Source organism: Opisthorchis viverrini, assembly GCF_000715545.1.
Source record: "Opisthorchis viverrini unplaced genomic scaffold opera_v5_147, whole genome shotgun sequence".
NCBI classification, from domain to species: domain Eukaryota; kingdom Metazoa; phylum Platyhelminthes; class Trematoda; order Opisthorchiida; family Opisthorchiidae; genus Opisthorchis; species Opisthorchis viverrini.
Genome location: NW_008751803.1, coordinates 920,561 through 946,490, shown reverse-complemented (window position 1 = coordinate 946,490; position 25,930 = coordinate 920,561). Strand labels below are relative to the sequence as shown.

The 25,930-nt window shown below is 41.5% G+C and overlaps 1 protein-coding gene across 1 annotated transcript; it reads right to left on the bottom strand.

Annotated features, from left to right (window-relative positions):
* Nucleotides 1-7,464: 7,464 nt before the first annotated feature.
* On the bottom strand, nucleotides 7,465-25,488 carry T265_14139 (hypothetical protein; the record flags this gene model as incomplete). The annotated part of the gene is made up of 9 exons (XM_009172180.1): nucleotides 7,465-7,672; nucleotides 8,957-9,101; nucleotides 13,098-13,340; nucleotides 15,633-15,696; nucleotides 16,058-16,287; nucleotides 16,383-16,572; nucleotides 16,947-17,127; nucleotides 17,392-17,688; nucleotides 25,397-25,488. Coding segments are annotated over 9 exons (1,581 nt in total), but the record flags the coding sequence as incomplete, so codon positions are not given.
* Between the last annotated feature and the right edge of the window lie 442 nt (nucleotides 25,489-25,930).

Here is a 25,930-nt window from a genome sequence, read left to right as displayed (position 1 = left end):
AGTTCAACTTTGATTACCGGACTGGTAAATTTAAGAGTAGGAAGAATAGGTTTGAGAGCAGAATAGTCAATCGTTGGACTGCTACACACTGTTTACTAACGGATTCACCCCAGGTAAAATTGACTACTGCCATAGATTTTAGTTTCTGATTGTGGTACACATCGAATACTCACAAGACAGTCAGATCAGAACGAAGACGTGGCAGTATAATCTCATCCGTTGGATAAAAGACTTCAAGGCGCAACACGTAACGTCACTCATGTTGATACCATAAGTTTGTCTGTCATTAGCATCCAATATGAACCCTCGAAAGGATATTTACAATGGCTTCCTGCCGATGTCCTAGTGATAACATGTAAACCAAAGCTAAATGACAGTGGTCATATTAGTGCACCCACAGCACGCTATATTACGTGCTGTCTCAGGGCTGATAATGATGCAGATTCCGGCACATCTGTACTCACAGTTGATTGTCGCGCGTCCACACGATAGTCCCCTCACACTTAACCAGAATTATTTGACTACTTATATGCCTTGGGACTAGCATGATACACTTAATGGGGAACCTCGCCCAATCGTCTCCGTTCTGGAGACCACTGTGGACGTCCGTTATCATTGAGTTAATAGTTAGCGGGTTTGTTTCAACAATGACAAAGCAGTCCGGATCCACGCTCTAAGCGCTAACCTGAACAAGGTCTATGAAAATGCATTCACCTTCACTGAGGTTAGACATGCGTAATCAATATCTCCACTTTACCCAGCCAGGTTGTAGACTTCAAACCTATATGAAAGCACACTGGTTGTTGATGTGTGTGGAAACTATTGATCCATGTTTAAGTGCCCCGTTTCTCGCTTTATAGCGTACGCATTATTGCTTGACTAGGCAGGTAAGCAGATCCCGCTTAGAATAGGTGCCGGATACTTGACTGCTATTCGGTTGCGTTGAGGTAACGCAGGTTGACCGGTGTAATTAAAGTGAAATATCTTGGCTTTGGTACCTCTGGCATCTTTATTCTATTACAAGTTTACTGTGGGCCTGTCTTTAAAAGAAAACATTTGAACGTCCTTCACGTGGTTTAATTTTGGTGTTCAGAATCCACCAGTTGGTAATATGTAGCAGCGTAAGCACCAGCTCTGCTTTAGAAGTTAAAAAGCATTACTGAATCTATCATTCTGGTTATTGTACCTGTGATTCCTTTAGCCGAATCTAAAATACTATCGCTTAGGCCTCAATTGACCTGGAATTGTCTACTTTAACAAGGGTAATGTAAACCGCAATTATAAAGCCTCGTACGTTCTTCCTGTCCGGTATGCACAGAGAGACGTCTTGTTTTTGTAAAGATGCGTGATAGATTCAAGCGTTCACATGGTTACGCGAGAACGCCGGTCACCACAAAATTTAGACCAGCCTCAGAGACGATTACACTTCACCCAATGACCTGCCTTCAGATTTATGGCAATACAAAAGATCCCAGAGCTATTTGAAAAAATAAAAATGAAAATTTTTCAGCGACCTCACGGATCTAAACGTATAACCGATTATTACGTAATCTGGAGGCCTGATTTCTCCTCAAATGATTTCAAAATTCCTTGTTAGCCTGTGAGTGCTCTTAAGAAATCTCTCACTAACGGGCCTGATTTCCTGTCTCTCAGTGCATACATTCGGTGGCTTATTTAACAGTAAAGCTGGACTATGAATGACGTCGCCTGAGGGAAACGAAGTTAAATAATTTTGTAGTATTGAAGACAACATCCAAGCCGTCGACATTTATTTAGGTAACTAATTCAAGCCTAGTTGGCTCCATTGCCGAATCGATGCATTGCTTTTGGGGATCCGAAGACGCATCAAGAAGAAACTCGGGTAGATTGCTTCACATTAGTGATGTAGTTCCGGACTGGTAAATTTAAGAGTAGGAAGAATAGGTTTGAGAGCAGAATAGTCAATCGTTGGACTGCTACACACTGTTTACTAACGGATTCACCCCAGGTAAAATTGACTACTGCCATAGATTTTAGTTTCTGATTGTGGTACACATCGAATACTCACAAGACAGTCAGATCAGAACGAAGACGTGGCAGTATAATCTCATCCGTTGGATAAAAGACTTCAAGGCGCAACACGTAACGTCACTCATGTTGATACCATAAGTTTGTCTGTCATTAGCATCCAATATGAACCCTCGAAAGGATATTTACAATGGCTTCCTGCCGATGTCCTAGTGATAACATGTAAACCAAAGCTAAATGACAGTGGTCATATTAGTGCACCCACAGCACGCTATATTACGTGCTGTCTCAGGGCTGATAATGATGCAGATTCCGGCACATCTGTACTCACAGTTGATTGTCGCGCGTCCACACGATAGTCCCCTCACACTTAACCAGAATTATTTGACTACTTATATGCCTTGGGACTAGCATGATACACTTAATGGGGAACCTCGCCCAATCGTCTCCGTTCTGGAGACCACTGTGGACGTCCGTTATCATTGAGTTAATAGTTAGCGGGTTTGTTTCAACAATGACAAAGCAGTCCGGATCCACGCTCTAAGCGCTAACCTGAACAAGGTCTATGAAAATGCATTCACCTTCACTGAGGTTAGACATGCGTAATCAATATCTCCACTTTACCCAGCCAGGTTGTAGACTTCAAACTATATGAAAGCACACTGGTTGTTGATGTGTGTGGAAACTATTGATCCATGTTTAAGTGCCCCGTTTCTCGCTTTATAGCGTACGCATTATTGCTTGACTAGGCAGGTAAGCAGATCCCGCTTAGAATAGGTGCCGGATACTTGACTGCTATTCGGTTGCGTTGAGGTAACGCAGGTTGACCGGTGTAATTAAAGTGAAATATCTTGGCTTTGGTACCTCTGGCATCTTTATTCTATTACAAGTTTACTGTGGGCCTGTCTTTAAAAGAAAACATTTGAACGTCCTTCACGTGGTTTAATTTTGGTGTTCAGAATCCACCAGTTGGTAATATGTAGCAGCGTAAGCACCAGCTCTGCTTTAGAAGTTAAAAAGCATTACTGAATCTATCATTCTGGTTATTGTACCTGTGATTCCTTTAGCCGAATCTAAAATACTATCGCTTAGGCCTCAATTGACCTGGAATTGTCTACTTTAACAAGGGTAATGTAAACCGCAATTATAAAGCCTCGTACGTTCTTCCTGTCCGGTGTGCACAGAGAGACGTCTTGTTTTTGTAAAGATGCGTGATAGATTCAAGCGTTCACATGGTTACGCGAGAACGCCGGTCACCACAAAATTTAGACCAGCCTCAGAGACGATTACACTTCACCCAATGACCTGCCTTCAGATTTATGGCAATACAAAAGATCCCAGAGCTATTTGAAAAAATAAAAATGAAAATTTTTCAGCGACCTCACGGATCTAAACGTATATTATTATATTACGTAATCTGGAGGCCTGATTTCTCCTCAAATGATTTCAAAATTCCTTGTTAGCCTGTGAGTGCTCTTAAGAAATCCTAACGGGCCGGGCCTGATTTCCTGTCTCTCAGTGCATACATTCGGTGGCTTATTTAACAGTAAAGCTGGACTATGAATGACGTCGCCTGAGGGAAACGAAGTTAAATAATTTTGTAGTATTGAAGACAACATCCAAGCCGTCGACATTTATTTAGGTAACTAATTCAAGCCTAGTTGGCTCCATTGCCGAATCGATGCATTGTGTAGGTAGTTTGTCTAATCCCAATTGCAACGACATTTTCTATCTTTTTGAATGCACAGGGTGTTGCTTCTAAGTCTCCCAACATTGTAACTGTCAGCTGCACCTGGTGAAATGTCAGTTCAAGGAGGCACTTATCCCAGTTGTGTGTTCGAGGTTACTCGCTTGTAGGATTTTGCAGTAGAATTAACGGTGAATGACGGAGTGTCATTTTTGGTGAAATGTCAGTTCAAGGAGGCACTTAGCCCAGTTGTATGTTCGAGGTTACTCGCTTGCAGGATTTTGCCGTAGAATTAACGGTGACTGACGGAATGTCATTTGGTTTTTCCTAAATTGCTTATTTGTACCGGAAAAATTTCACCCGATAAGATGGAGGTTGAAGCCAAATGGCTGCCTTTTAGAATAAAATAAATTACCCCCGAACAGTTTTCATTATTTTAAGTGAATTTTCAAGGGAATTCTTTGTTTCATTAGGCCGAGAAGCACCGCGGGTCATGGAATGTTGCGTGAACTTGTGTCTTCATCTCTTTTAACACAGTATTCTTTGGCTGATTTTTCACGGTGTGATTTCCAGTCTGAGGACTTTCAGTTAATAAGACAGAGATGAAATGTCCAAAGGAGTTTTGCTGAGCCATACTGGAACCGAAAAACAATGTGCGAATGCGAGTCATTTTGTAGCACTGCGCTAAGGCAATACCTTCCAAGTACAAAAGCCAGATTGCCTGACCAATAAATCATATCTTTCTTGTATGTCGGAAGCTGTAACCACAAAAGTTCTTAGTGTAGGTTGAAAATAGGTAACGCCTCATCCGTGCTGATCTTAAACCACTTATGGAACACTAATTAACAAACGATAGAAATATCAGTGCTCAAATTTTCGCGATCTGTGTGAACGACCAAGTGGTAAGGAACAACGTACTGCCAAAGTTTGAGCATTATTTTGTAGGCAAGACTCCACAGAGTAGTCACAGCTATTCTCACCAGCAAACCACAGTGTATGAGCCTTCTTCTCTATTCATTCTGGGAACTTGTGCATCAATTAGGTCAGCCATTTTTGTGCGCCTGGCCAATACCTTGACCTTGCTATCTTTGTGAATTGCCACACTGCGGCAGGACTGGTGACTTTCTATGATCTCCATCCTAATGCGAAACAAAAGCCAAGAAAAGCGTAGCAATCCCTGCTCCATACAGACATTATTGTAAAACAGACACCTGCGCTAGAGACGGAATTCAAAATCAGCTTACCTGCAATATCCGGGGCTCATCGCATCTTTCAACTTTACGAACTTCTGTTGAATAGAGACAGGGATTTCTAGTCGCACTTGGAAGCAAACGGATTGAATTTCCCTCCTAAAAGTGGAAATATATAGAATGCCACTAATAGCGACATGATAATTTCACTAATAATTTTGTGTGACAGAGTCCAACAACAGGAATTAGCATTCTGTAATCTTCAAAACTGTTTGATCCTACATGAACTCATGTGCTCTCATGCGTTTCCCTAGTGTAATATTTGCGATCACCCACGTCAACCATAATGAATGCCGACTGCAGTTTCGATCCAACTTAGGTCAGAGATTCTTAGCATCTTATGTGCTAGAATATCACTTGGTTTCATGAAGCAGTGACAGAGACTATGGCTGTTTGCACAAACGTCTCGTAATGCAAGAGTAAACATACATCTTCCAGGCAATCGACATAAGTAGCTTGATGCACAACATCAGTATCGCCTCAGTTTTACTCTCTTGACTCACGTATAAGTCCTCGTTCAAACCGTTTTATTAACTGCTCAAAAAATTACAGAAAGACGTCGTTTTTTAGCATGCATTTTTCACAGTTCATTAGATAGTTCTCTGGCCTGGAGACTACCGCCTCAATGAGAGGAGATGCAAATGAGAGGACACTAGTCCAGTTAAGTCCTTCTAACTGATCACCCCGAAAAGGCTCCACGGCATGTCCTCAGCCAATGGTTGGATAAAAGAGTTTTGTACTGATCGGTGAAGGTTAACTTTACTGGTTTAGAGAACGAAATCCAAAGTCGGACTTTAATAGTTTATTGACTACTTGCAAACTAACAGTAGTTCGGCTAATAAATGAATCATATTACGTAACGACAGTGGCAAATGACATCTGCCATATGGCACTTTCCCCAACTAGCAAAAGTCAGTACTGTGCAAAAACAAAAAGTCACCGCATTTATCTTGTTGATTAGTATATCCTCCTCTGACGTAAACGACCGGACGTGTACTCACCAAGTAGTCTAATCGATCAAGCAGGTAAGATAAGCTTTCTGAAAAGGTGGATCCAAGCCGACAACGTGCCTGTATGCGTCGCACCCGGTTACGTATAGAAGTCTTGTCGACCCGCATCATTACTTGGCAAGCCACGAGATTGTGTAAACACGTGGTAAGCAAACGGTCTTCAGTATTTTGTAACATTTTTCTCTCTGTCGAACTCAACCCCGCAAAGCGCTCGAGTGACTCCACAGGAGCTTGATCTAAACCTGGTAGAATTCAAAGGAAATAGATAGGAATGAATCCACCCCAGTTCCAAAATCACTCTGGTTAACAGTTTTTTTACTGGTAGCAAACTTTTACGTGGAGATTCCGCAGAGAATCAGAATAATCCTGAAACATTCTGGAGCACATTCACCTACCTCACTACTGTTAGTAAAATACAACTTTCATTTTGCACCCCAACTCATCTGTAAAGCCGTCATTAGATAAGAAGCCTTTTTCACTATTATCTGCTTAGAACAAAGCTAGGAGTTCAAATTGAAACTGCATTCTTCTCACAACCTCCTTCGATAAAGCCAACCATTCCAATTTTAAGAAAATTATCCAAGTTCTTGGGCCCGTATATTATTGTTGTTGATTACAATCCCTTAATGCCTTCTTATTAGCGTGGAAAGACGCTTGATTACCTGGTGCGATTAACCAAGGCAGAAAAAGTCAACGAACATGCGAGCCAGCCGCTCTATTGATCACTGTCGCGTATAAGCGGTCAAAAGTGATACTATGAATACAAATCATCCATCAACTGTGAGTGAAAAACAACCAATCGAATATGTCTCAACGAAAGACGGTTATTCCATTGGCAGTTATGTAGTTCCTTTACGCTCGCAGCTGGTCCTCCTAATAATTATATAGTCCAAAGTTCCTTGTTTGTGGTATTATGTGTTTCAAATTCCACGACTAGAATAGGAGTACACGACAAAGTAAAGTGGTAACGCTATCAACTGCGCACTGACATTGTCTTCTGATCTAGGGACAAAACTTTTGCAAGCTTAATGGTAAGCTCGCTGGACAGATCAATGGCCGCTTGATCAAACACCAGTGAAATCACCCGAACTACCAATAGTTCGGCATACTGACAAACCCCATGAAGCCCGAGTTTTCATTACCTACCAGTTGGTAATATGCTTAAATACTGGTAGCTCAGGTGAATGTTTTGACTGTTGGTCAAATGCCACGTGATCAACAGCGGATGATCGGATAATTGGACACACATGCCCATTCTAAAAACTACTTTATCTTAAAGTTTGAGTTTAGCGACACCGAGGAATTTGAACAGAAATAAGCGAAACTATGTTAAAGATGCCCATTTTTCAAACAGTTAACTTGCATCACGAGCTTAAATTATCCAAGCTATTTCGCCAACTGGCTGTCTATCACTCGCAGAGACGTCTGGCTCATCAGCCTGATTCTCCATGGCGCTAAAAAGCGTAGGTTTAATCTGGCATGATACCTGGACCTTTCAATCGACTCACCCAATATATCTCTTTCTTGTGCGACCACGTCAAAGAACATGTCTTCCCAGAACTGCATGTGGTCCCACAGAAGAGAACGCTGCTTGTTTTTTATGAGCATTTCGTAAAGATAAGTGCGTGGTTGCATGGTATTGTCCGATGGGGAGCAGTTCTCCTGGACCAATTGTCCGTTCACGAAGAAGTACTTTTTTGTCGGGGTTGGACTTGCCACTGAGTTGGCAGTTACTAAAGCACAAACGTGGAAATATATTTTAAGAATAAAACGTCAAGGGAAAAAACACCGAAAACATGGTGATAAATTTTAGTTGCACAAATTTGCCAAAATGAGGATTAATATTTGCCTTCAAATATTTGGACATGTCATCTCATTCCCTGATTGGGGTACAAACTAGACTACAAAGCTTCAAAATCTAAAGGCGTAGAACTAAGCTCTCACTAACAGTACATTCAGTACGCCGATTGCGAGCTTTTTTACCCACTACCGTATGAGGTCATCTTTTTCCCACTGCAACATTAACTTAACAATTTAATCAAAGATTCGAAGCTTCGACAACTGGTTCCAAGTTGTCACTAACTTTTTTCTGAGATTCAGGCAAACCTGATAAGTAAGCATTAAGCCACACGTTCCCTGGTTGGACATCATTAGATGAATGTCAGCGGTAAGCCGAATAGTTTCTCAGACAGGGTGCTATTATGGAAAATTTTATAGCACGGCTAAGAGGTCAAGATCAAAACTCCTCGAGTCTGTTAGATATAACCCCTTCTTCAGCCATTTAATGTTTCATTCAAAGAACCATCACAGATTTTCTGGCAACTCTCCTCATTGGTCAAAAATGCTCCGTTTTAGGGTTGGGTTATTGGCGGATCCTAAAGTACCCAGCCAAGTAATAAGTTTCGTTTTATTCAAATTCCTTACGATTTCACTCCGATTGGTCAATCTCACGAATTTGCTTACATGCATCCATATGAGGATCCAGGCCCTTAGAGTAGTGAATATGTGTCCCACTTCTGAGGAACAACCGCGAGTAAAATGAAATGACTACTCATCAACAGCCAGGAGGTACTGCTTCATATGAATCTCAACAGAAAGAACACACTTTGGATATTCGTCTTTAGAGGTGTGACATCTTGGCCAACTGCGCTACGCTACATTTTTGGTAAAGATCCTGTCACAATCGTCAGTTCAGCGCAGGTCCTTAATCTTACAGGTGTATTTTGTCCCTCATTTGTGTCCCACCTAGATTCTTTCAGACTTTGTTCAAACCTAGGGATCTTAAATCTCAGAACCCGCATCAAATCGATACACTATTTATGATTGTATTAGCTTCCATAGACTTCTTAGCAAATTACGCATTGTTTGCTTCTGTTTAATGAGTATTTCACAAGCAAACTCTGCACTTAATACGAATCCCCTGAGGAGGCGCACCTACTGCCGGGATGTCTTCAGGTAGATAAAGTGAACTGAAGTAAGAGATGCGGAAAAATTGGACTAACCTTTTTCTTTAGACGCAGGGCTCCCAAAGACGTCGGCGGATACCAAGCTGTCTTGCGTATAACTGCTGGCGGAAGAAGTTCTCGTACGATTTTCGCCTGACTGTTCCTGAGAGGTCTGAACGGATGGTCTATTCACTCTAGGACTCTGCAGGTAAACATGCGCAACATATTGGGTCAGGTTTTGGGAAAATATTGTCGTTATCAATATTGGAATGGAAAGATGCATGCGTGGTTGGGCGGATCAGTTTCTTGAATATAAATTAGAAACCTCGCGATTTCTTAAACTATGAGGGGAAATTTCGTCACAGAAGATGTGAATTTGCTCCGATTAGGGTTACGTTGTGAAACTGAACAAAATAAAAATCCACTGAGTCGAGAGAAATGCGTTCCTCATTGAAGTCTACTGTCCCTGGTTAGATTGAATTAACTGTTTCATCAAGTCGAAATTGGTAGAGCCGATTCTTATCTGAGAATTTTCGTGTTTCCCTTTAGCAAAATTAACCTGACCAAATTGGACTGTTTGTTTCAAAAGACAATTACTGACTGGATCACTTTCAATATGTGACATGGCATGGTTTCCAAACTGTGAGCCATCATGCTTGACATCAATTGTTCAGGTCATTCCTCGTCTCGTAATTGCTCGTATGTAGTCTTCGGATAAATGGAGTAATCCCAGACCCCATGTATCCAAATTTGAAGCCGACAAAGTAGAATGGCCTACGGAAATAGTCCCCTTTAATACAACTCTAACCCTCTATAAACCTTCAAACAGAATGTGATGTTATCTGAAACATCGCCACCTCCTGTGGGTAGGTGCGGCACTGATGGTTTGAAAGCAATGAGCACTCACCAGGGACTTGCCAGAAAAACTGCATTAGGACAGGAGAACGACCGTTTAAATAAGAGTGATGTGAACGTGTATTCTAGAAATGCAGCAACAGCTTACAACTCTTACAACAGTTTTATTTCAAGCAAAGGAAACAGATCAAAAATTTCTCAGATCTGTACAGTTTGTTGGACAGACTGTGCAGTTTTAGCTTGCGCCTCAAATCAATGGAAGGATTGCTTTTCAATTTATTTGCGCACTTCCTTCTCCCGGTTAGACGGAGATGTGACAAATGCGTAGATTGTGCAGACAATGCAAACGTTGGTCTATTTCTTTCCAGACAAAATTATCACAAAGTGCAATTAGATGACCACGAAATCATGCAAATGATGCAGTTTTAAAGTGTTCAAGATCGAGCAAAGTTCCAAACCAACATATTACTCACTTCCAATCCGAACAGGGAGGAATAACCACCAAAATACACTTTCTGAATGTGCCAGACCTAATGTGGTTCGTTCCAAGATAAACTGGCGGAAGGACTTGAGAAATTTGCTATCTCAAGAAGAGGTGTTTAACTCTCCCTGATAGCGCCTAATCGGCTGGTGTATTCAACGTTCTCAGTTAACCAGTCGTGCCGGGAATGGAACATCCAGTTCAACGTGTTTCCTACTTTGTGTACTCGCTGCTCAAATTAATGCGGGACATGCGCGTCTACGGGTTCAAACCCCCTGGTCATGAACACAGTTTGTTTCCAACCAATGCGCTCTTGAGATGAAACAGAAAAGGCTGACATCATCATCATCAGTGTCAGCTGTCATAACCACGTACTCGTCGTACAGCGGTTTTAGCTGCCGCAGTTTCGTTCACCGAGGATATGCGGGGAGGTGTAGGTAGCTGCGCATTGCAGACGGGAGCTGATAAATTGGTGCATAAATCCAGCACTGTCAGTGGGCTGTCAAGTGAAGGGGATTGGAAAAGGAGCTATGCATTGAAGGCAATAGCTTGGATGCACGAGCGCCATTGAGGGCGCGACTGGGCCATATCTGACAATGTCTCTAGCCATTGATGTGGCCCGTCTCGGGGTCCCCATCCAGGAAGACGGCAGTGACCAGCGCAGCTGAGTATGCTGGTAATGGCTTTCATACTTCGCTGCCAAGTCGTTGTTTGACCGCCTCTGGCTCTCTTCCATCCTTTACGTGGTTGTTCGAAAGGAGCCCTTCGAGGAAGTCGGTCGACTGGCATACGCAACACATGGCCAAGCCAGCGCAACCTGTGCAGTGTGATCAGTACATCTATTGAGGGTGAGTTATTTCTCCAGAAGGGTGCAGCTCATTCATTTTGAAGCTTATGTGATGCTTGTAGCAAATGAGCACGCAAAGCTGCCGTTCGGAATTAAAATTGTTTAGAAAGCGTGTGCCAATTGATTGGTCACGCACGTTGAATGCCGTTGTGGTTTATATTAGGATATGATTGTGTTTATAATCATGAATAAGGTTATTAACCGGGAGTTCATGCTGTAAAGTTGGATGAGAGGAATGAGTCAGATTACCCGGGAAAAAGCTTTACGCAACCAAAGGTAAATTTCTGGCGTTACAATTTGTGGCGGGGCTGGAATGGCACTTCAAAAACGTGGAAAAGTTAAACAAACCGTATGACATGCTTTGTCGAATACCAATTACCATGTGCTTTCTGCCTAAAAGCCAACTGGTGAATCAATTTATAATCCCGAGAGTTATGCCTTGGTAACCGTATCACATGGCAATAGTTCTTCTCACACACTCCGATGAATACAGAGAAAAATATAGGGGGACACTTCAATTGAAAATCGCGAGACACGTACGTCATAATTAGTCTGGGATTGCAACACAACTTGAGACTTTGCCTAAAATGAAATTAACAGGAAAGGTGACCAGTCAAAACTGTTTTACTGTGGAAGATCTAGGAATTAAAAGTTTGTTTTAGATCTTCTGAAATAAGGAAGAATCCGACTTTCCGATACTCCAGGACATTACGCAGCAGTGAATGCTCTGGACAACACTCTATGAGCACATCAAACCCAAGCTACAGATTTGCACGGGCTTCTGGCAAGTTGCGTATGAAGCCAAGAGCTAGTTTAGCACTATATTTTCAACGAATGGAAATACCATGGATAATTATACTGCATAAATGCAAAGGAAACAGCCGAAGAAGTTGCCCCTTGGAGAACACCAGTACCTACAATACATGAGCTTATATACAATCCTGAATGATATCTGACGTGTAAAAAGATCTTGAGACCCCCCGGAGCTAACCTCACTGCAATGTTTACAGATAATAAGCAAAAGCGCTCTTGTTTATAACAAAAGGCACTGGTGCAGTCCAGAAACAGCCACCGAGCGACTGTATTATAACGGTCAAGTGAAGGAGCTACAACGCTAACTGAGTAGGCGAACGCATTCAGAGTTCTAAAAAAAACGACCTCCGACTGGTAAAAGGATAAAAGCCCTTAGGTAATTGAGGGTTGAAAACACTACCAAACGGTACAAAAGTAATTTGAGCTGAATTATTGACAGGATATCCCGTTTTTGGCCTTAATCTGAGTACGTTTATTGTACGTGGCATAAAGTATAACGCTCTTTATTTGGCTAAACTCCTTCACTGTCGACTGTCATTGAGGACTTTAAAGGACCACTGATGTTATTTGTCTGCCTTGGAGCAGCACGTCTATTGTTGCATTCTAAACCGTAGTCGAACGAACCCAGCGTTGGTTGCATTCACACTTGATTTCTCTCCACATGCGACATATTTAGGACTTCTCTCACAGTTCAATCAACGGAGCCCAAGTTAACTAGCCTAAACTTTATGTTCAAAAAAAATTCATGCGGTTAGTGAAACCGCGTTAACTTCACAATTTTTGTTGGCTTCTAGAAAATCATGAGTTGATCTTTTACCGCTAAATTTCATTCTGACTGAGTGTCAGTAAGCTCAGATCCCTGAAGATAAGGGCAGTATACCCGACCTACTGAGACGGAAATTCCACCAAAATATCATAAGGGAAGCCCAACAAAGAGACAAAATAAAGGTACAGCACAATGGTAAAAATCCATTTTCTTAAGACGGCAGTTCCAACAAGCTGGATTTGATACATGAAATCCTTACAAGATGGTTAAATTTTTGAATTTTTAATTTAATTTAACTAACCACATTGCAGTCAACAAAATTAACCAAACGCACTTTTTTGTTGCCTTTGAATCACCTCACCATCTTTTGGGTCGTTTGCACTTTGGTTCAAAGTCTATATGGTATACACTAAAAAAACTACAGAAAAATAATCACCTTTTCATGTTCATCTGCGATGAGCTCATTTTCGTTTGCAGAAAATAGACGGTTGGCCCGAGAAAAGAGTCCGGTCACACGGCCAGTCAGCTTATCACCTAGACCTTGATCTGAAAGAAATAGAAAGGCTTTGTCCAATTTTGCACGATTTTTTTGGAATAATGCATCTTGAGCAAGGCCAAGTTGTGTGCTCACCTTTATTTTTTGGTCGCAATTCCTTTGCCGTTGTCCGGAACCAACCGGCTGAATAAAAGGGGAAATCAGTTAAAATTGACTATTAGCGAGGAATTAAATTTACTGGATAGGCTCAATAGGCTGGTAAACTACGATAGGCGATACAATGAGAGTAAAAGCTCCATAGTTCAGACAGTATAGATCAATAAAGTATAAATCGAACGGTAGGACAAGGGGGAGGAACTTGTGCGACGATACGCAGACAGGAGACACCTAGAAGCAAAAGCGACAACCGGATTTTTACTGTAGGGTTGGGCGGGAGTGAGATGGAATTCAAACATCAAGAATGTAAGGAGGAGCACAGTTTTCAAAGAGTTTTCAGAAGCTTGTCAGTATTGTCCCTCCAAGAAATCATACTGCGATATTTCGAATGTTTTGCCAGGTGTTTTTAGCAGCTGAAAGCAGCAGTGGTAGAATATCACAAGATTCAAATAAAGAAGCGCGACCAGTTCGCCCGAATAAGCAGTGGCGCGTTCTTCGCTGGGAAAAATGGATTTGCGGAAAACCATGATGGTTCACACAAACCATCCTAAAATTACTGCTCAGGAACACTTCATCTTAAGAAATTTATACCAACATGACAAATGAAACAGATGTATCGATAGGTTGGGCATTCTACCGCTTAGCAAACCATCATCTGAAATCAGGTGGTAATTTCCCCTAGAAAGAATATCACAAGATTCAAATAAAGAAGCGCGATCAGTTCGCACGAATAAGCAGTGGCGCGTTCTTCGCTGGGAAAAATGGATTTGCGGAAAACCATGATGGTTCACACAAACCATCTTAAAATTACTGCTCAGGAACACTTCATCTTAAGAAATTTAAACCAACATGACAAATGAAACAGATGTATCGATAGGTTGGGCATTCTACCGCTTAGCAAACCATCATCTGAAATCAGGTGGTAATTTCCCCTAGAATAGGTTTTATACAACCCATGTTGGCTGATCTGGGGAACCAAATTTTCCTAGAATTAAACAGCATTGTAATAGTTATTCGTTTTCACAGTGACTGTATTTTTGTATATGGCCGAACAGAAAAAACTCCCAGAGTTCAAGGAAATCCTCCTAGGTGTCAGTAGCACGTTTGGTGCGGGTTGGTGCATTCGATCCTGAAAACCTCTTCCATTTCAGCTGTTCATGAAGCGGATGGCTGTGCTGTGCCTGGTGCACTAGTACTCGCCCCCGGGACCCATTATGTTACCGTATAAAATCCGACTTAACAAGACCTCACATATACAGAATAAGGCAGTGGCACAAGGGTATTCTTAACCAAAAAGTACACTACTGAGCTCCTCAAAGTATTTTGAAAATGCCGCAAAAATAAGTACACTAGCACCCGTACTGAATGTCACATGATCCGCAAAATTTCATTACGCAGTTAGATGTTGTTAAAACATGCTCCTTTTCAACTACGAATGTACGTGATTCGCGCTTCTGGTCGGTCTTTTTGATGATTCTTCTGAAATCTGTTTATTTTATTTTGGTCCCAGCAGGCAGATCAAATGCATATGCACGTTTTCAGCTATGCGGATCCCCTGCGAACCTGTGGGATGAACGTAAGAGTTGTATAAAATGCATTTAGTTTCCTAATCAAGCATTGGATTGCGAAGACATTTTGCGGTTCCCATCTCTCTACAGTCACTGATACGGACCTGTGAGAATGGCCGCTTATTTGGAATGATTTGCAGCTTTTTAGTGCTGTATGTCGGTAATTTCCTCGTGAACTGAAGTTCGAGATCCATATACAAGGTAATATTCTACTTTTCAACCAAAATTCTCAAGCTATTTGAGATGATTTAAGCTTTCGGAAATCTAAACAGCATTGGGTGAGAGCAGACCTCAAGAGGATTTCTCGCAGTGGTGGTCTTCACCAAGTTATATTGCGCGATCTCGTTCAATGGGAACCGACATAAGGGGAAACCTGCCGAGCGTACCCATGTGCTGGTAACCCCTTAGGGCATCATTTCAGACAGACTTTTTTCTCTGGGACTGTTTGTTGGAGGGAACGTCTAAACCTAAGGAGACCCCATGGTGACCAGCATTTGGTTTTGAGGAGAAAAATATGAGAAAATAGTGCGGGTTCCCCAAAGAACCAAGCATAGAGATTTTATAGAGGTTCTTCACTAGCAGAGAATGGTGCTAATATTGCAGTGGTTTCTAGCAGAAGCCAGCTGACGCAAATAATATGTATCTGCTGACTATGACCCGATCTGTTTGCTGTGAGTTGACCTTCAAGAAGATATTCTCAAATTCGGAAACACAGGATAAAGTGAGGACAACAGCCACAAGTGCAACTCACTGAGCGCATTAACCAGATTATCGTCACCTTCTCCAACTGATCCTCTAGTTGCATTCGTCTCCTTCTGAAAATCAGATCATACACCCATTTTAAAGATGCTTTTAAATTGCTTTCGCTAAAAATTAACGCATCCAGCAACCCGAAATTCCCCAATACATAAACCCAGCTGAAATTAAACAAAGAGAACTTTCAGAATGGAACTGAGCACACATGACGCGTTTTTCCTAGTCAGTTGTAGAATTCCGTTTTCTACACCTTCTTCTTGCTGACTTGGGGCTTCGTTTCTGAAGCAACGCAAACAATCTTGCTATTCCAATATATGGCGTTGTCGGAAAAATGTTTCGAAGTTTTCAGCTAGCCAAAAAGCTTCTGTAGCTTCTTCACTCAGGTTATAAAAATTTACCACAGGCTAGACAAGAATGTACATTCTGTGGAACCATAAAAGTTTGCAAAATACATTCACCTTTTTTTCGATTTCAGCGGTTTGGCGACGCTTCGGATGCTGTTCGAGGTAATGTGTGTGACAAACTTCCAACATCAACATTGCACTAGCCAAACCACCAATCCCGTGATTGGTACAAGTGGCCTCAAGACCACGGACCATGCAGTGAAGCACCGAAACGAACGTATCGAATACATTCTGGTTTTGCACTTCCTGAAACAAAGAACAATAAGCGGCCGTCAGAAAACGTTGTCACTTAAGGATGAAGTTATGCTCCATTATCCAAGAGCTGACAGATTCTTACTCACCACGTCTTTCAGACCAGCTCCGGGATCGACTATCTGTTGATCTAAGCCGAAATTTAGCTTGGACATCAGGTAACTCCGATAGTTTTCATCACTCAAAAGTTCACGCAGGCGTTCTTTGGTTGTGCTGCTCAAGCTGCGGCCACCAACAACCCAAGCGACAACATCGCGCAGAAAGGCTTGGTCGCCTGAACTGCAGAGCATGAATGAAAGTGGACAAATATGTAAATAAACAACAAACCCAGCATTCCACAATGCTGTATTCACCTACCCATCAGTTGGAACATAAACTAGGAGGCGAAGTTCAGTATGAAACGCATGCAGCAAGAAAAAGGACCACGAGGGATGTAAGTACTTATGTAACTTTTGCTTCATGATAAACGTTGCTTTATACTTTGCAGAATTGTTGAGCACGCGCTAAACCTGGCTGCTACAATAAAATGCCCCCGAACCACCCTACTTGTCTCCTATTAGTAGTTCAATTTTTTTCGATTTCTAGAGACAGCCCAAAACTTGATCCGCCTTTCACTAGCTACATACACGTGGAAGAACTAAAACATAACTTACTTTTGCTCTGGTGTTTTATGAGGCAATCCAAGAGGACGAATTTGATGTAAATCAGAACCCAGTCGGTTTGGAGACCTGGAGTCCGATGGTGGCGTGTTGGCACCTGGCAGGTCGCTTGTTTTGGATGAGGACTCTGATTTAAGCTCGGTGACCACAGTGCGTGCAAAACGCTTCGGTGTTCCTGGATTAAAATGGAAAATTCATACTTAACGAAAAAGGCACAAACCTGAAAATGATCATCGCCATTCACGGTACTATATGCGTTAATCTTTTCAAACATTGACTAACAAAGGTAACCGCGGTAACTGTGTCATCAGAATTGATCGGGTATCCACATTCCTTTGTCGGGGAAGTCAGGTGCGAATCGGGAAATTACGTTAGATAGTTGTGATCTTACATACAGAACCGCAAGTGCAAAGTTTTACGGAATGACAAAAAAACTCACGCAAGAGCCCTGTGATTGTGGAAGATGCTTGACTTGCAGCATCTGCAAGATTCTCGGTCAGGTTATTCAACAAAATTTTCCCCACTGACTCTTCTTCTAACTCCTCGTCATCGTCTTCTTCGACTTCCGTGGATTTCGCGTCTTGTGAACCGTCAACTGTCATGGACTCTTTGGCAGTTTGCAATTGTTTGTTGACCTCCGCCTTGTTTGCACCAACACCAAACAAGTTGGTCCCGATTTTTTTCAGCCCCTTCAACTTTCCACGGGCAGAAAACTCTTCTTCCCTCTGAACGGTATCTGAAAACAAACAGATGTTGGCAATACATTTAAGGCACCAACTACTGGGAATAAATCCTGACACGAAATTGTACTCAATCAGAAACTCTGTTTGATTTTACTTATAACCGCCTCTTGTGCACCATCAAAAACAAACGCTTTTCTAGTTCCATCTCATCTTGTCGTAGACAACTCTGTGTTAAACAGCCCCCTATCGGTAACAACGGAAAGTTTTGAATTTGACTTTATTATTGACTATTATTATTGACTATTACTTGGGCAGTAGCAGTTTTCCGGTCAGTGCTGTATGTTGCACAATGCAGTGAGTTCGCTTAAAGTTGCTTAAAGTGTCATGAGACCAGAACGAACAAATCTGTTGTCGCTTCTCCAGTAAACTGTAAATGAGACTAAACGCACATTGAAAAGCCGAGCAGCACCACATAGCTAATTCATCCTTATTGGGAAGTATCAGTGAAGTGCGTCTCACGAAACTCAAGGGAGTTTGACATATCACATCTAGATTCATCCTTTTGTTGTAGAACCTTACTCAAATTGGACCCGAAATGTCTAAGATATAGAAATGGATTCCTTCCCTATTATGTACGAAATTACACGGATAGGCATACATACGGGTCAACGGGCCGCAAGCAGAGAGTTCAGAATCACATGGCACCATGCTACAAAATTGTTACGCTACCTTCGCATATTCATTGTTCATTGCGCATCCTAACCCTATATTTAGTCTAGGAGGGTGCCCACATCATATCGTGATGGCTTACAAACTATTTTGAAATATTCCACTCTAATATATCTTTTAATAACAATGTGGTCCAGGAAACCTCAGATTGTTTCGAACTAAGGCATGTTTAATGTGCTCAAAAACCTATAGAAAACAAGTGAGTAGGGTACGACGTTCGTTTTCTGTTCTTCATCGGAAGAACTGGCGACTTCCAGATACTTAACCACCAGTTAAGTTCACCAGTTAAGTTCTATTGGAAAATTGCCTATTGTACTCCTTTTCATATCAGATAATTATCTTGCACATCATTAGCTAAAGGCCACAAAACCGGTCAGTTTAAGAGAAATTCTAGTGGTTCACTTAAATTGACTGCCTCTTTGTTCTGCAAACTAATTATGCAGACACGTTTTTGCATGATAAATTCACAGCCTTCTCATTTGACTGCTGGGGCGCTTTCGTGAACCTTTACTCAAATAATTTGCCAAACAATTGTAATGTTTGCTTGTTCTGTTGATGTCCGTGTGCGATCGTTTTCTGGTTTCAGGAGAACCTCAGTCAGCCCGTTTTTGTTTGTCTGAGTTGAACAATCTCCATTCGTAGGCCGAGTGCTATGAGCTTGTGTGATAAACGGAAAGCCTAAGGCAGTCCGTGAATAGAACCTATACACAGTCTACGGAAGCTGTAACTACCCGCGGGCGATTTTTAAATTTTGGGTATAGTGCCAATTATGACGCCGACCATTATCATCGTTGTCGCAAATAATTGGTTTATTTGCTCATAGAATCTTCAGAATTGCAATTCAAAGCCAACTCAGACAATCAGCATTGAGTCTGAAAGTTGTGGCCAGTTAGCAAGTGTTTGATTGATTGCTTCACTCATGTGCGTCACGACGAATACGATCAACAATGCATTTTTCGTAGTCTGTCTGAGCATGATGTGAACAACTCAGCAGTACAGACCATCTTTTTATCAATATATAAGCTCGTTATTTCTTGTGTCATACAGGTGGTTCGATTGCAATGCACGAAGTTGTAGAATACTGTATAAAGCGGCTGCTAATACCAATTCTATTTCCATGAAAAAATAGTAACAAAGAAACAGATCGGATACGGTGATTTTGTTTGATGTGTTTGATAAGCAGAACAGAACGACGATCGTTCTACCTGGCCGAAATCGGACGTACTCACAGGCGTGCAAGTGTAACGTTTACCCATCTAAAATCATTGTGTCACTGAGTTGCGTACCACATCGTGACTTCTTTTAGCCGAGCTATTCTCATCACTGGTTTCGAAGAGTTCGTTTTGGTGTCAGTCACATAAACCGTACGTCTATTATATCACTGTAGAAAGATCAATTCGTAAAGCAATTCTGTATGACGGCAGCTAAACTGCATACACCAAAATCCGTAAAATTTAGTATTTCAGAGTGTTGAAGCGTTCGAGAGTTTATTTTCATGCGCTTCCCTGCCACCAGGATGACTTGCCAATGTGCGCATGAAGCGCAAAAAATGCTAAAATATAGATGTAATGCACCACTTATCCGGTTTCTAAACACTCTTTGACATAAAACGGCCTGGTACATCGTGTTGAGGTGCTTAAAAAGATCACAAACGAAAGATTCCACTGGAACCCAGCTGTGAACGGGGAAGATTTCAAGAATCTGATAAGTGTAACGGTTTGCCTATATGATAACTAACGCTGGCAAGCATGCTGCCTTAGAACGTCCCTGTTATTCACACACTGAGTTTGACACTTTGTTTCGCAGAATAAAGTAACCCCTTGTCAATGGATTTTGAATGTAGCTCTATTCTGTCGCTGCTCTGTTGGATAGCGTGACACAGCAATTAGTATATTCATCTTCGTCCTTCATCCCACCATATTTCAGTGCATTTCCAAACCCTTTACTTAGCACGATCATCTTTAATTTAGCGATATAAAAAGGGCACATTTCAATGCTGTCAATCTGACGCACTCATGAGTGTGGAATGATTCCAGCTGTAAGAAATTTGGGCATGTTATGGGTTTTTCGACTCATATTATGACATAATTATGGCACAAACACTTATTTTTCTTGGTTGATCCCATATTTTATATTGAGAGCTGAACAGAGATACTGCATAGAACTGTGAACCACAAGAGACGGAGTGTAGGATAATGCCGACACGCTTATTTTCTGTGTATAAGAGAAAATAGCATGTGACGTTTTCTTAGATTTCACCAGAATGTTTTCACTCTACTTTTCACCACTGGGAGTCAAAATCCTACTTCAGAATAAGCACCAAAACCACCTATTTATTTTCTACATCCTTTTGCTCGGCTATTCCACTGAGCCGTGGGTTAAGGGTACGTGCGCAGGCGATTCCCTCCAGATTTAGTGAGGCTAAACCAATGTACGATTCTTCGCGAATAGCGCATAGTGCAAAGAATCGGTTTTCACCCGGTTTATGACAGACCGGTTATCACTGCCACCTAATAAATGGAAGTTCAGCACAGATCAGTACGTCCAGAGTGTACGGAAAACTGTGAAAAATAGCGTCGTGATACTGCAGTGCAGTCAGCCAATTTACTATGGATAATTATATACTGATTTTTTCGTTAAACATGATTGCATATATGACATACTTATACAACTAGCCGTGATGATGACTCCATTTCTTAGGACGATAGGTTAGACAAATGGAGCCAAAGGACCGCCCGATAGGATCACCGGTGACTGTCAGAGACATATGGAGTCAGAACGTGGATAAATCTCTCTAAAAGTACAACAGCACACTAAATGTACTTCCATTTAGAGTTAGGCCTTCATGCAGTTGTTCCCAGGGTCTCAGGTTACGATAACCATCTACTGCAAATTAATCAAACGTCAGGGTCATTAAATCGGAGTTCAGCCACAAGAAGACCTCAGCACTAGTTGTTCCGCAGACTAAAATTTCAAGATAAAGCCTCAATATGTTTCCATTTAGTTCCGTTTCCTGTGTGGTGTAGATGACCGATACTTGTTGCAGTTGATAACTTTTAGGAAACCGAAGCAGAATTTCTAAAATAGTTAAGGTTCATATATACCTCAACACGCCTATTCTAGAATGCACGCGCCACATCATCAAACTGATAGCAGCAAGCACTTAAATAGATGGATGTGTGATGTACGTAGTACTATCGTTTTTAATAAGAGTGCTAAAATTCCTGGTAGCATACGAGAATCTCCTATGGTCACACTACCGAAAATCAAGAGCAGAGATCAGTTGACATCACTGTTAGTTCCTGCACAATACAGTTTTGGAATAATTCGATATCTGTGAACAACCAGTATTGCACTGCCAGGATAATAACCAGTAATACAGTACTCTAGAGTCACATATCACATGATTTTGAAAATGCCAGCTTACGCCATGACAGGATGCTTTCCAGAGTTCAAGCAAGATCTTCCGACTAACGAATATCAGCATTAGGATTCTGGCTAAAGCCATGAACACCCGGTCTGGTCAAAGTTTCTAAGAGATTGCTCACTCAGATGCTAGTCGGTAAGCGATCTACCATACAGGTAAGAGATGACTAAACGCATCCATAAAAACAAAATGCTTATCCAACATGAACTTTAATCACAGAAAGACAGCATTTTGTCACCTAAAGACAATCGTGACCAAACGAACGGTGAGCACATATTCTAAATCGTTACTAGCTGCAGAGAGTGGCTTATAATGAAATATTGCACATTTTTGGGCTAGTATCTCACTCGCTTCTAGTTATTCTCTATGGCGAAACACTTATCCGCAGTCGTGAAAACTAAAATCTCCATGCGAATGACTAGAACTTATTATGAACTGCTCACTTTATACCTGTCATCATGAAGCACATGTTGGAAGCTGACGGACAGTAACAAATCTGTAGTGGTAACTCAAATCACACTGGAACCAGTGAACTCATGCGTAAGTCTTAAAAACGTAAAAACATCTATGTTCTATAGCAAACGAAGTAGTTAATTTTCACATTCTGATGTCAAGTGCACCCGTTTCTTTTTACGCGGAAAAGTCTCAAATTACCACATCTCTTTACACGCTGGCAGCTGACCGGAAACGAACGTTCATTTTTCCTTAACATTGGGATGGGCCAAGTCCAACTAACTCTTTTCGAAATCCAAAGTTGCATAGAGACTAAAATGACCACATCTCCATTTTCGCAGTTTTCTCTAAAGTTTGGGAACGAATATGATATTCGACCGCAGCAAACTCTTTAACTGGTTAAACGAAAATGTACCGACTGACTGGTTCATATCGTCCAAACATCCAGATTTTCGAGAAAACCACGAGATACCCACAGGAGCATCTTGTTTCTTGTCCAAGCTGGTGGAGCGTTTTGTCATATATCAACTTACACCAATGGGCAAACCTCGGGGCAGAGTAAGTTGGTTAATGGGCTTGTTGTGCCCGTCTTATCAGTGCGATCCTTGTTGCCGGCAACTCCTGTCGGCAATTTAATGAGAGATCACCTTTTTCCGGTTCAAGGTCCTTTGCCTAAGCCCAGAATTTATCCATTATGTCCATTGATTGACGTACACGCATGAGGTTTTAGTTTAATCCCACCCACACTATTCGGCAATTTAATGAGAGATCACCTTTTTCTGGTTCAAGGTCCTTTGCTTAAGCCCAGAATTTATCCATTATGACCATTGATTGACGTACACGCATGAGATTTTAGTTTAATCCCACCCACACTACAACAGCACCCAGACTTTGCAGGTATTGTACGTATGCACGTGAAACACTGCCCGGGAATTTCCCGGATTACTGAAACGGATTTTAACCAATAATCGGGGGGAATTATTAACCTACTTTCCTGAGTCTATATTGATCTGATAAGGTTTTCCCGATGTAAGTAAAAGCGCTGAGTTACCCTCACCAGAAACGGAAAGCCAAAACCTGACTACAAAGACAGGTGGAGAAACCCAAATATCCCATTGGCTTCGTGAAGTGTCAGCGTTTTCCGGCCTCAGGCGTTTCACACAATGTATCAAACTTCCCCTCCCAGTACCACATATGAATTCAAAAAAAAGACACTGTTCTAAGCTGATTACTTGAGTAAGAAAGACTAGGGTTTCTCAGTAGGTACCGTAATCTAAAAAACAATGATGACAAAACGCTAGGGTTAAAACTTTATTTTCCCGACAGCCAAATATAATGGCTATTGAATCGAGTAGTTTGGAGCTGTTCTTAACACCCCAACCTGCGCAGAATCATTCTTCCTAAAAATATCTGGAAGGCATAAGATGGAGTTTTTGTGACCGTAAATCGGAATACTGCAAACAAATCGCTTCCTGAGCGAGAGATATTGGCTTCCCGTTAGTATTCTCCTTTTACTGGCCCAGCTTAAAATAAAACGAAGAGAATGTTTCCGTAGTTTTGACACTACATGCAAAACGCACCTATCGGTAGCTCGACTTGCACCTCCTACTGGCGTGTTGTGCCTCAGTTTACGAACTGCGATATTAATTACGACAGAAGGGAAGAATACTGATCGAATAAGTAGCCCAGGAATTGTGGTTAGGTTATGACGTCAAGTCATCTGGTACTCTTCGCGAGTCGAACACTTTGATACTTCAAAATACTACGAAGAAAAACAAGCAGTGTTTTTTACAGAAACTTCAGCAACACAAGGAGCTCTAGCCGAACTTGGTTGTTTCAATTTTCGCTTTGGCGGGGAACTAATGCTTAGATTTTTAACGTTCCTTGTATTGCGACCAGAGATGAACGCAGAGCGGCAACGATTAAGCACCTAATTCTCATTGCAAGCGCACCAGTCGTGAAAAAACAGAGTGTGGTATGTTGTCTAAGACCTTTCCTCAACCCCAAGTTTTGTTTCGCTAAACCTACGATGACTACGTAGGCCACAGCTCACAACTGTATCGCCACCAGAAAACGAAGAGCATTAAAAGACGCTGACAACCAGTGGTACAACAGAAATGCTACGTTTAGACGCATAATTCACAACCAAGTTTACAATAAAAAGAATCTCTCCTCAAGTTGGTTGATACGGTAGGTTAGACAAGTTTGTTAAGATTTGGTTGGCACCAGTAACTCAATCTTTATTTAGAAAGAACATAAACGACCTCGTACAACATTATTTGTTTTTTAGGTGTTTTTATGTTTTTATGTGTTCGTGGGTGTCTACCGTTTTACAGCCAGAGGAGCAACTAGCAGACAGTGGGCATTTATCGCAGCTTGAGATACAGCAACTCCACTTGTTTACAGCTCGAATCATCAGTTTTAGAGAAGGATGGAAGAGTGGACGAAAAAACAAATCAGGTTTGCAATACCATGCCTCGGAATTCGATTTCTATGGTCATCCGATTACGTCCTACATGATCATCAAACGGATAGGTCTGTTCATTTTCTGTCGAGCCTGTATCTGCCTACGTATGTCTCTATGTTGCAATTACAGCCGTCGCACTCGAGGATCACAGTGGTTATTGGGTCAAGACTCGGTGATAAGACGGCCGAGAAGTAACCATCATCTAGGAAAGCCCATCATAAAGAGATGGTCAGCTTCTGATCACACTTTGTGCCTGTTAGAGTAAGAAACAAGGTAAGCAAGAATACTTCAACATTCACGATGATCTAATTCTGGACACCCTGAACAAATTTTCCCCACAATTTAGGCAAAAAATGTGCATTAAATAACTCAGATGAATTCTCCGGCTTATATTCTAAAAAGCCTGAACTGCTCGGTGGTAAACAGTACCGATAAAATTATCGGAGATTTCGTATCTGGTTGTGCAGGTGGGTAGCAGGTAGTCCTTAGTTGCAGATAGAGAGATAAGCAATTTTAGCTGTATGAAAAGGTAGAGTTTGATCTCTAGAGCAGTATGCATGGGATTGCTAGATTCCGCAGTAAGGCCGACCGACATCCAGTGTTCGAATTTGCTTGGAAAACATTAGATCCCTTTTCATATAAGATACTCAATTTTTCAAGAAAAACGGTTCAGTCATGAACGTACCGGTTCTTCGGGAGGAACTTCTCATTACCTGTCCGTTGACACTTGAAGAGGACTTATCTGCATCCTCTGTGATTCTTGAAGACAGACGACTCCTGCTATTCAAAATAGGAAAATAAAGCTGCAGAAACGTCTATCCTATGAAATTTTTCTGAGTGCACCATGATATACCGTACGGGGTTATGCCAAAATATATGACAATAAGATTATATATGACTATATATATGGAAATATATGTATGACTATTTATGTGACTAAATATTTGGCCATATATCGAATAGGATACTATATCATTGCACGTCATAACGTATAATTCAGGATAATAATTAATAGTTATCACATAGACCTTTTCTAAGGAGAACATACGAGATAAAGGGGTAAACGTCCAACAAGAGGAGTACCGGAGTCAAAAAAATATCCCAGCAACTTGACATCATCATCATCTTATGCTGCTGAGGAGAGTGCGCTATTCATAAACACTATTACTACTGTAAAATAGCCAGGCCGTCTACGGCTGAAGGTGGTTAACTTAATCCA